The 12,236-nt window shown below is 45.8% G+C and overlaps 1 protein-coding gene across 2 annotated transcripts in view; it reads right to left on the bottom strand.

The window, feature by feature from the left end:
• Positions 1-12,236, bottom strand: part of vps52 (VPS52 subunit of GARP complex) — a 78,175-nt gene continuing 65,939 nt past the window's right edge. For both annotated transcript variants that reach the window (XM_085975264.1, XM_085975263.1), the window contains 4 exons: positions 11,011-11,076; positions 8,387-8,498; positions 5,231-5,349; positions 1-616 (listed from right to left, as the gene is read on the bottom strand). In XM_085975264.1, coding sequence (XP_085831390.1) covers positions 470-616; positions 5,231-5,349; positions 8,387-8,498; positions 11,011-11,076 — 444 coding nt within the window. In that variant the 3' untranslated portion in view covers positions 1-469. The remainder of the gene's footprint in view (positions 617-5,230; positions 5,350-8,386; positions 8,499-11,010; positions 11,077-12,236) is intronic.

Below are 12,236 nucleotides of genomic sequence, written 5' to 3'. Positions count from 1 at the left end.
TAAAAGTTTGGATCCATTGTTTTAATTCTTTGACAGCTGAATGCCACGTTCACTTGAAGAATTCAAGGAGGTTTTTTTTCCTTCACACAGTACTGATCAAACACCATGCATTCAGACCCAATCCCACATGTTCCACCCTTATCTTGAATTTGGCCCACTCCTTCTACATATTATTTACACATCCACCCTGCATGTAACTATTGATTCGAGTCTCATTAGCTGCCAGATATCAGAGGCTCAGTGAGATAAAGCATTCTAAATATAATGACTGAAAGTCGACTGCTGTATCTGAAGACTTGAGCAGGCAGCCAATTTGATTGCACCAGTTCCTCATTGTGGTGGCATTGGCCGCACAAAGAGAACACCACCACCGTTATCTTCTGCATTTAACCCTTACACCGTCGCTCTAGTGTAGTACCAACAACATGGAGAGATAGAGAGAGAAAGTGACACTTTGACAGGCAGACAGTTAGAAGTTGGGTTTGTGTTTCTTCACTTCGACCATGAGATGGTGGATATTGATGAGATCCGAGCGCACGGGCAGGTTCTTGAAAGGAGGCTGAGAGAGGACCTTGTGGAATCGATGATAGTATTGGATCAGCTGGGTCAGTGCTCCCTGAAAGTTTTAAGTTAAAATAAGTTACATTATGGCTGGCCTTGCATTTACAATCCTATTACGCACATGTACTGGTCACATCCATCGACGAGTACTGGCATCATATACAGCTCTAGATCAGCCCTCTGCTTACAAGAGGTTACATAGAAACATAGAAGATAGGAGCAGGAGTAGGCCATTCGGCCCCTCGAGCCTGCTCTGCCATTCAATGAGATCATGGCTGATCATCCAAATTCAGTACCCTGTCCCTGCCTTCTCCCCATACCCCTTGATCCCTTTAGCCTTAAGAAATATATCCAACTCCTTCTTGAATATATTTAATGAATTGGCCTCTACTGCCTTCTGTGGTAGAGAATTCCACAGGTTCACCACTCTCTGGGTGAAGAAATTCCTCCTCATCTCTTTCCTAAATGGCTTACCCATTATCCTTAGACTGTGACCCCTGGTTCTGGACTCCCCGACCATCGGGAACATCCTTCCTGCATCTAGTCTGTCCAGTCCTGTCATAATTTTATAAGTTTCAATGCGATCCCCTCTCTTTTAAACTCCAGCGAGTATAAGCCTAATCGACCCATCTCTCCTCATACGTCATTCCTGCCATCCCAGGTATCAGCCTGGTGAATCTTCGCTGAACTCCTTCCATGGCAAGAACATCCTTCCTCAGATAAGGCGACCAAAACTGCACACAATACTCAAGATGTGGTCTCACCAAGGCCCTGTACAACTGCAGCAAGACATCCTTGCCTGATAATCTACATCCTAGGGTACTTAAGGAAGTGGCCCTGGAAATAGTAGATGCATTGCTGGTCATCTTCCAGAACTCGATAGACTCTGGAACAGTTCCCATGGATTGGAGGGTAGCTAATGTTACCCCACTATTCAAAAAGGGTGGTAGAGAGAAAGCGGGGAATTACAGACCGGTAAGCCTGACATCGGTAGTGGGGAAAATGCTAGAGTCCATTATAAAGGATGTAATAGCAGAGCACTTGGAAAACAGTGACAGGATCGGACAAAGTCAACATGGATTTACAAAAGGTAAATCGTGCTTGACTAATCTACTGAAATTTTTTGAGGCTGTAACTGGGAAAATAGATAAGGGAGAACCAGTAGATGTGTATTTGGACTTTCAAAAGGCTTTCGATAAGGTCCCGCATAAGAGATTAGTGTGTAAAGTTAAGGCACATGGGATTGGGGGCAATGTATTGACTTGGATAGAGAACTGGTTGGCGGACAGAAAGCAGAGAGTAGGAATTAACGGGTCTTTTTCCGAGTGGCAGGCAGTGACAAGTGGGGTACCGCAGGGATTGGTCCTTGGACCCCAGCTATTCACAATATACATTAATGATCTAGATAAGGGAACTAGATGTAATATCTCCAAGTTTGCAGATGGCACAAAGCTGGGTGGGTGTGTGTGCTGTGAGGAGGATACCGAGAAACTCCAGGATGATTTGGACAGGTTGGGTGATTGGGCAGAAGCGTGGCAGATGCAATATAACGTGGATAAATGCGAGGTTATCCACTTTGGTGTCAAAAACAGAAAGGCGGACTATTATCTGAATGGCAATAGATTGGGAGAAGGGGAATTGCAACAAGACCTGGGTGTCCTTGTGCACCAGTCACTGAAGGTAAGCATGCAGGTGCAGCAGGCGGTGAAGAAGGCAAATGGTATGTTGGCCTTCATAGCGAAAGGGTTTGAGTACAGGAGCAAGGATGTCCTGCTGCAGTTGTACAGGGCCTTGGTGAGACCACACCTGGAGTAGTGTGTGCAGTTTTGGTCGCCTTATCTGAGGAAGGATGTTCTTGCCATGGAAGGAGTTCAGCGAAGATTCACAAGGCTGATCCCTGGGATGGCAGGAATGACGTACGAGGAGAGATTGGGTCGATTGGGCTTATACTCGCTGGAGTTTAGAAGAATGAGAGGGGATCTCATTGAAACTTATAAAATTCTAACAGGACTAGACAGACTAGATGCAGGAAGGATGTTCCCGATGGTCGGAGAGTCCAGAACCAGGGGTCACAGTCTAAGGATAAGGGGTAAGCCATTTAGGACAGAGATGAGGAGGAATTTCTTCACCCAGAGAGTGTGAACCTGTGGAATTCTCTACCACAGAAGGCGGTTGAGGCCAAGTCTTTAAATATATTCAAGAAGGAGTTAGATATATTTCTTAGAGCTAAAGGTATCAAGGGATATGCGGAGAAGGCAGGTACGGGGTACTGAGTTTGGATGATCAGCCATGATCTCATCGAATGGCGTAGCAGGCTCGAGGGGCCGAATGGCCTACTCCTGCTCCTATCTTCTATGTTTCTATGTTCCTGTACTCAAACCCTCTCGCTACGAAGGCCAACATACCATTTGCCTTCTTAACCGCCTGCTGCACCTGCATACTTACCTTCAGCGACTGGTGCACAAGGACACCCAGGTCTCGTTGCACTTCCCCTTGGTTGTTACACCAACATGACTCAGTACAGTGCAGATGGCGCTTGTGTGCAGCACATGCAACTTTAAGGAACTGTCCTTGGCAGTGAATGCTCCAGAACACGGGGCGGTTGGGGGTAGAATGCCAAGGATAATTATACTATTGGGATAAGATTCTCCACTGGGTTAGAGTAAATCATCGATTACTCTTCTGCCTTTGAAAGCCCACCCTCTCCAAAGTAGATTTAGTTAGTAGACTCTGTATGAAGGAGGACTGGTACACTACTATCCAACCTCACAACTGGACTGACGGGCACACCAATCTGTGGTTTGGCAAATAATAAACACAAGGAGCAGAAATCTTCGAGACCCCATGCCGTCGGCAATTTGTTAAACACAGCAGACGGCTTATCGTAAAATTGTGGCTGGGCTCCCTGGGATTTTTCACGGATTGACGTCAAAAGGATGGAAATCATTGAGAGTCCATTTGCAATTTTCCAATATTCCACCTCCGAGGCCCTTCGATGGCGTGGGTCTTGGAGAATTCCACCCAAGATACACAGCTCTTACACTGTATTACAGGTAACAAGATTGTTTAGTGCTGCATCATGGAATCATCAACAACATTCAGCAGAGGAAACCCATCCATTATCCACAGACAGACAAGATGGATGCACCAATGGATTCTTGCACACGCCTTTCGATAGTGATCAGATTTCCATGAATGTGACAGTGCTCAATATTTGGATACGGACAGGAAGATGAATGGATGCTCAGGCAGTGGCACAATCTATACTCTGAATATAGATCATAAGAATATAAGACGTAGGAGCAGGAGTCGGTCATTTGGCCCCCCCCGAGCCTGCTCCGCCATTCAATAAGATCATGGCTGATCTGATCTTGGCCTCAACTCCACTTCCCTGCCCGCTCCCCATAACCCTCGACTCCCAAACCTTTCAAAAATCTGTCTATCTCCACCTTAAATATATTCAATGACCCAGCCTCCGCAGCTCTCTGGGGAAGAGAATTCCAAAGATTCACGACCCTCTGAGAGAAGAAATGCCTCATTTCCGATTTAAAAAGGGTGCCCCCTTATTCTGAAATTATGCCCCTAGTTCTAGATCCCCCCATGAGGGGAAACATCCTCTCTGCATCTACCCTGTCGAGCCCCTTCAGAATCTTGTATGTTTCAATAAGATCCCCTCTCATTCTTCTAAACGCCAATGAGTATAGGCCCAACCTGCTCAACCTTTCTTCGTAAGACAACCCCTTCATCTCCAGAATCAACCCCGTGAACCTTCTCTGAATTGCCTACAATGCAAGTATATCCTTCCTTAAATAAGGAGACCAAAACTGCTATGTAAGAAATCGTGAATTGGAAGAAATTGTGAATTATAAAAGAAATAATGTTTTTAAAAAAAAAAGAAATGGGTTTGCCTAGCTCAGCAGCCAGGATAAGCTGATGACACAGAAGAAACAAATCATATCAGATAGGGAGTTGCACAAAGAGCGGAGGTCGTTTACAAGGGCATAACGCAGAAATAGGCCTTAATGTAGGCATAGCTAGGCCTGATAAGAGGTCGAGTAAGGAGTCTTATGATAAACTGTCTAGGAGAAAGTGCAAGATGTCCAAACAGGAGATAAGCAGAGGATGACCTCACGAGTCTGCTGTAGGTACCTATTCCTCTATAATTGAATGGGTAAAAGTGATTAAACAAATGATTGATGCAAGGTATCCACCAGCCCACCGAAATAAGGTATATAAACAGGCAGCCGAAAGGGAAAAATAGGCAGAGAGGGGGTGGGCTTCCGTGGGGTGGATTCATGCTAGCTTCGGTTAAACACCTCTGCCAGCCTTGGGAGACGACCAGAGGAAGAGACCACTGCCGCAGGCTGCAAGGATCCAAGACCACTGTTCTGCCTCATCCGTTCCGGTAAACTGTTCTCATCTGTTACGGGTTGTATGTCTACTACGTCTAACCCAATTGCGTGTTATATTTAACTATATTTGAACTGCCGCTCCTTAATAAAACAACCTATGATTCCTAAGACCCTTTGGGTAATCTGTGTGTGACCGGTGATCCAAATCTTACCGCTAGCACAGGTTTCCAGGAATGGGAGAGAAGTAAAGAAATAGCAAAGTCAAACCTGGTCTATAAACTCTGGCTACAAAGCACACAGTAAGTTTCTGACCATACCTGTATGATTCCTGTCCCATTCTTGAAGTTGGTAAAGGACCTCATGACATCTTGGCTGAGATTTTCAACTGACTGCTTCCAGGTGGCAGCAAATCCACGTACTAGCTGTACCACTCGGCCTGAGGTCATTGGGAAATGGGGATGGAGGAGAAAAGGGGGGATTAAAGAAAAAATCACAAAGCATTACTACAGTAGGAATTAGTGACACGTACAGGGCCATGGATCGTAGAAGCTTATAGCACAGGAGATGGCCATCTCCTACTTCTTGTGTTCTAATTCTGTGTTAGATTTCAGGAGATGGTTCTATTCACAGGGATTAGTGGAGACCTCGGGAACAGGCTGCCAGCTAGGAGTCCTTCAAGAGTAAATTGGGCCTGTTCCTGGCTGGGGTGGAGATCACCTCTTACAGAAGGTAAGTACTGCAGGAAATACAGGGACAGAGTGATCTCCTGGAAGAGTTTCGATCGCCTAGATGGGTTGGAGAGGAATTTCCCAGATTTTTTCTCCCAAATTGGCACATTGGGTTTTTTATCTGGTTTTTCACCTCTCCCGGGAGATCACATGAGTTCGGGTGGGATGGAGAGTGAAAATAGATTTGAGGTTAGGATCAGATCAGCCATGATCTTATTGAATGGCGGAGCAGGCTCGAGGGGCCGATTGGCCTACTCCTGCTCCTATTTCTTATGTTCTTATAGTGCCTTTGCTAGAGCAATCCAAAACTAGTCCTACTGCCTCAGTCTCTCCCCAGAGCCCTGTGTGTTCTTCTGCTTTGAATATTTCTCCAATTTTCCAGTAAACTTTGCAATGGGCCCTGTCTCTTCCACTCCCTCTAACAAAGAGGGATCTGGGTGTCCTAGTGCATGAATCGCAGAAGGTTAGTATGCAGGTACAGCAAGTAATTAGGAAAGCTAATAGAATATTATCATTTATTGCCAGGGGAATTGGATACAAAAGTAGGGAGGTTATGCTTCAGTTATACAGGGCATTGGTGAGACCACATCTGGAGTACTGTGTACAGTATTGGTCTCCTTATTTAAGGAAGGATGTAAATGTGTTGGAAGCAGTTCAGGGAAGGTTTACTAGACTAATACCTGGAATGGGCGGGTTGTCTTATGAGGAAAGGTTGGACAGGCTAGGCTTGTATCCGCTGGAGTTTAGAAGAGTAAGAGGTGACTTGATTGAAGTATATAAGGACCCAGAAATTCGGGTCTCCACGGGTGAGTACGCACGAGGTACGCACATAGGCCCAACGGAAGTGCCGGTTTCGTGCATGCACTGCGCATGCGCGGGAAACCGGCACTTCCGTTCCCCTGAAAGAAGGAGTTAAGAGGTGGAATGCGTGCGCAGGAGAGGCAGCGCGTGCGCGTCGAACTTACGGTTTTTTTGCAGGTTTTCCTGGGAAGGTAAGTCTCCGGAAGTTAGACATGTAAAAAGCAGTCGCAAGGCCTACTTTTAACAAGGTAAGTGGTGAATTAATTAAAATTAAAACATTTTTTCCACAGGTTTATTATTTTTAAATACTTTAAAGAAAGGTAAGTTTATTTTTAGCCCCGTTAGAAAATAAAATTATATTTTTCAAAAATTTAAATTATTGTTTAAAATAGTTATTTCATGTAATTTATAGTTTATTTTAAAAATGAGATAAAAAAAAAAAATTATTTGAAGATTTTGGGGCTTATAGTATTTATAGGTTTGACAGGTCTTCCTGTCAAACTTATGAATGAAGTATTCCCTGCTACCATTGGCTCTTCATGGCCCATGTGATCCCAGGGGACGCATTGAACTAACTGCGCCCCTGGGATACGCAAGCACTGCACGCCGGCAGTTGGAGGAGGCCCAGGATCGGAATCCCACGCGGGCCCACAGCTCAACGGCCGGCGCGCTAGGTAAGTGCAGGTCGGGGGCTTGCACCCGCGGGAAGCCCCCGACCCGAATTTCTGGGCCATTATCCGGAGGGGTCTTGATAGGGTGGATGTGGAGAGGATGTTTCCTCTTGTGGGAGAATCTAGAACTAGGGGTCATTGTTTAAAAATAAGGGGTCGCCCATTTAAGACAGAGATGAGGAGAAATTTTTTCTCAGAGTCTTTGGAACTCTCTTCCTCAGAGGGCAGTGGAAGCAGAGTCTTTGAATATTTTTAAGGCAGAGGTAGAGAGATTCTTGATAAGCAAGGGGGTGAAAGGTTATCGGGGGTAGGCGGGAATGTGGAGTAATCAGATCAGCCATGGTCTCATTGAATGGCGGAGCAGGCTCGAGGGGCCGAATGGCCTACTCCTGCTCCTAATTCGTATGTTCGTTAAGCATTCCACGCTCCAACAATCCTGAATAAAGAAATGTATCCTTGCTCTCAGGGCCAATTTAAAATTGATAACCTGTTATCACTAACTCCCCAGCCAGAGGAAATAGTCTTTCCTCATTCAGCCCATCAAAGCCCTTCATAATTGTATACGCCTCGATTAAAACTCTTATTAACCTCCTCTGCTCCAGTGGAAATAGTCCCAGTGTCTCAAGTCTCTCCTCGTAACTAGTTTCCCATCGCTGGCATCATCCTGGTACATCCAAGCTGTTCGCTTTCTGTGCCCGCAATATTCCTTCTATAATGGGGTGACTAAAAACTGGTAACCTACAAGTTCAAATATTCAGATGTATGAGATATTCGTCACTCAATGCTGGGTTAGATATGACCCAAGAGCTTCAGTTATCAATAACAACCTATTGGAACCTCGACAGACTGCCCCAATTATTAGGCGTAATCTGTAAAATAATACATCAGAACAAACATACAGGAAACTTTGTGCTATCCGGCACCGACGGGACCGAGCTGTTGCCGTCCCATCAAAACTGCCGGACAAACCAGCGCTAATGTTGAAACATACAGAGATTTTGAGCTCCGTATCTGGCAACAAACCCTGTTGTTTAGCAACAGCTTCTAAACAGTCAGCCGTACCTTGCAAGCGTCTCTGTAGCTTAGCAACAGCTTCAGCGAGACCTTGCAGAGCTTGACTGGTGAAAAAAAAGCAACGAAAAGAAAAAAAACCCTAACGAAACGGCTCCTGATTTTTGCCGGTGGCTCGAGCATTCTGGACAGTTAACCTCCGGATAAACCAAAGTTTCCTGTATCTTCAATTGGATTTGAGTAGCAGCAAAGATAACCTTACCTTCTTCTGTTTTTAGTTTCTCGATTTGGCACTTTTCCATCAGGACCTCCGCTTCCTTCACAAAAGCGATCATCCCACCAAATGGCGGCGACAAGATTTCTTCAATAAACTCCTGGAGAGGGACGGAGGGAGATCAAAGAAAATCACAACCCCCAGTTTAACCGCGCCCAAAAGATCTAGCAGATTGTGGTTCAGATTTGTTCTAATCCCCAAAACCCGACAATTAAGTTAACCTAGGTGCTGAAACCATTTCAGGAACATGAACAGTCACAGATATGTCAGGGTTCTGCAGCTTTAGTCTGTCAGCCATACTGGTGATTAACTGCGTCAATGTTCGGTTAGCTGGTACAGAATGAGGCTTCCGTGCCTACCTTTCAGACTGAGCTACTGCAAATCATCGGATACAGGAAACTCTATTATCCGGCACCAACGGGACCGGCGTGGTGCCGGTTTATCAAAAAGTCCGGATTACAGAGAGGTATAGTTTAAAAGGTACGAGAGCTCCGTACACAGCAAAAATCCAGGCTTCCCTGTTGCTTAGCAACATGTGCAGGAACTCTGACCACAGACCAAGCATCCCTGTTGCTTAGCAACAAGTGCACGAACCCCAGTTACACAGCCACAGATCCAGGAACTGCCACGAATATGAAGTAAAACTTACCTGAACCTACTGCTGAATTATGCCGGTTAACAAAGATTTCCGGTCATTTAGGTGCCGGTTAAGAGAGTTTCCTGTACTTGGTCCCTCGCCATTGCAAAATATTTTGCTCAGTGCTCCTTGTCATAAATCTCATCATCGAGAAACTACCTATGAAATAACACTGGACGGCCAGCTGGTGGCGCCGTCCAAGGAGTATAAATACTTGCCAGGGACATTTTGTAAGACAAGGAACTAGTGAAATACAACTAGACTTCCATGTTCTGACACAAGTTGATTAAAGCCTTGCTTTATACTCAAACCAAGGGCGTAGTGAGTTTATTACGTCACTCCTCTCGTACCTTTCAAAATGCCAGCCCTGCATGTTCGCCTTATCTCTGTACCCTTACTGTATTGGATTCAACATTCATCCCTTAGATTCCTACTCTCCTTCCCCAGGATTTCAAAAATGGAGCGAACTCCAAGGACAATTGTAAGGCACTGTTTGCCACCTAACTGGCAATCAGCGCACCGAGCACAGACCAGGGACCGTCACAATCGGCATAGCTGAGTTCCAGACTCAACAGAGGACTTGCCAACTGAACCACGGAGGAGAGCCCCATGCACATTTAACATCATCAAAGGATATTGTAGAACTGGGAAGTAAAGCAAAAGTTACGGTTATCTCACATCTCCTGTGTGCTGTGAGGAGGATGCTCCAGTATGATTTGGACAGGTTGGCTAATTGGGCAGAAGCATGGCAGATGCAATATAATGTGGATAAATGTGGATTATCCACTTTGGTGGCAAAAACAGGAAGGCAGATTATTATCTGAATGGCAATGGATTGGGAGATGGGGAAGTGCAACGAGACCTGGGTGTCCTTGTGCACCAGTCGCTGAAGGTAAGCATGCAGGTGCAGCAGGTGGTTAAGAAGGCAAATGGTATGTTGGCCTTCGTAGTGAGGGGGTTCGAGTACAGGAACAAGGATGTCTTGCTGCAGTTATATAGGGCCTTGGTGAGACCGCACCTTGAGTATTGTGTGCAGTTTTGGTCGCCTTATCTGAGGAAGGATGTTCTTGCCATGGAGGGAGTGCAGCGAAGATTCACCAGACTGATACCTGGGACGGCAGGAATGACGTATGAGGAGAGATTGGGTCGACTGGGCTTATACTCGCTGGAGTTTAGAAGAATGAGAGGGGATTTCATTGAAACTTATAAAATTCTAACAGGACTAGTCAGACTAGATGCAGGGAGGATGTTCCCAATGGCGGGGGGAGTCCAGAACCAGGGGTCACAGTCTAAGGATAAGGGGTAGGCCATTTAGGACAGGGATGAGGAGGAATTTCTTCACCCAGAGAGTGGTAAACCTGTGGAATTCTCTACCACAGAAGGCAGTAGAGGCCAATTCATTAAATATATTCAAAAAGGAGTTAGATATATTTCTTAAGGCTAAAGGGATCAAGGGATATGGAGAGAAAGCAGGGACAGGGTACTGAATTTGGATGATCAGCCATGATCGCATTGAATGGCGGAGCAGGCTCGAGGGGCCGAATGGCCTACTCCTGCTCCTATCTTCTATGTACAGGAAACTTTGTGCTATCCGGCACCGACGGGACTGAGCTGTTGCTGTCCCATCAAAAAACTGCCGGACAAACCAGCGCTAATGTTGAAACATACGGAGATTTTGAGCTCCGTATCTGGCAACAAACCCTTAGCAACAGCTTCTAAACAGTCGGCCGTACCTTGCAAGCGTCTCTGTAGCTTAGCAACAGCTTTAGTGAGACCTTGCAGAGCCTGACTGGTGAAAAAAAAGCAACGAAAAGAAAAAAAAACCTAACGAAATGGCTCCTGTATCTATGTATATTGAAGTACATGTCCTATATTTTCTCTGCCTCATTTACTATTGCTCCTTAAATCCCCATCCTGTTCCACTCTAAGGCGCGAGGGCAGAGGTTATAAGACAGGATCAAGAAAAAGCACTGACCTGCGTTCTGGCACCGAGAAGTTGTTGGAAACTTTCCACTTCCTTGCTGTCATCAGTCGCCCTCTCCTGAAGAGACATTAGTTCCGAGATGAGAAATATACAACACGTTGCTGTACTACAGAACACAAGCACAGCTTCAAACAGAGTGGAACCTGGATTGTCTGATGTAATGGAGAGCAATGGGCCATCCACAGCCCCCTAGGTTACTGTACACCGCTGACAGCTCGGACCCTCCCCACCCACCTGCCTCTGGCTTCTCCAGCGTCACAACCTCCATTACTCCTGCCTGTAAAATAGTGTGATCCATCAGCTCACAGCTTCTCCCGACCAGCCAGCAACCGAGCTCGTCCACAGCACTTTTCCCCAACACCAACAACGTTCACACTGTTACAGAAGTGGGCGCGCAGATTCACGTCAGCAGCCTTCGCCATGCTCCTCTCAGTGGAGCTGCCGACTTTGAAATCAATACAAATAGTGAACTGCAATAATAAAAAAACACCCAAAGCAATTGTTTTGCCACTAGCACACATCACAGAAGTGAAACGGCGCAGATTAACTCTTTGAGTGCTGAATGTCTTATGGAACTTGCACATTTTGTTAACTGCCAAAAATCATTTTTCAATACGTCTGTTTTAACATGCTCCCAAACAGACAGGTTACATAGAAACATAGAAGAGAGGAGCAGGAGTAGGCCATTCGGCCCCTCGAGCCTGCTCCGCCATTCAATGGGATCATGGCTGATCATCCAAATTCTGTACCCTGTCCCTGCCTTCTCCCCATACCCCTTGATCCCTTTAGCCTTAAGAAATATATCCAACTCCTTCTTGAATATATTTAATGAATTGGCCTCTACTGCCTTCTGCGGTAGAGAATTCCACAGGTTCACCACTCTCTGGGTGAAGAAATTCCTCCTCATCTCTGTCCTAAATGGCTTATCCCTTATCCTTAGACTGTGACCCCTGGTTCTGGACTCCCTGACCATCGGGAACATCCTTCCAGCATCTAGTCTGTCTAGTCCTGTTAGAATTTTATAAGTTTCGATGAGATCCCCTCTCATTCTTCTAAACTCCAGCGAGTACAAGCCCAATCGACCCAATCTCTCCTCATACGTCATTCCTGCCATCCCAGGTATCAGTCTGCTGAATCTTCGCTGCACTCCTTCCATGGCAAGAACATCCTTGCTCAGATAAGGCGACCAAAACTGCACACAATACTCAAGATGTGGC

This window comes from Somniosus microcephalus, unplaced genomic scaffold, assembly GCF_052327205.1.
Source record: "Somniosus microcephalus isolate GS21.2 unplaced genomic scaffold, FLI_Smic_1.0 unresolved_chr1, whole genome shotgun sequence".
In the NCBI taxonomy this organism is placed as follows: domain Eukaryota; kingdom Metazoa; phylum Chordata; class Chondrichthyes; order Squaliformes; family Somniosidae; genus Somniosus; species Somniosus microcephalus.
Note: the sequence above shows the minus strand (reverse complement) of the source record. Positions and strands in the feature narration are given on the sequence as shown.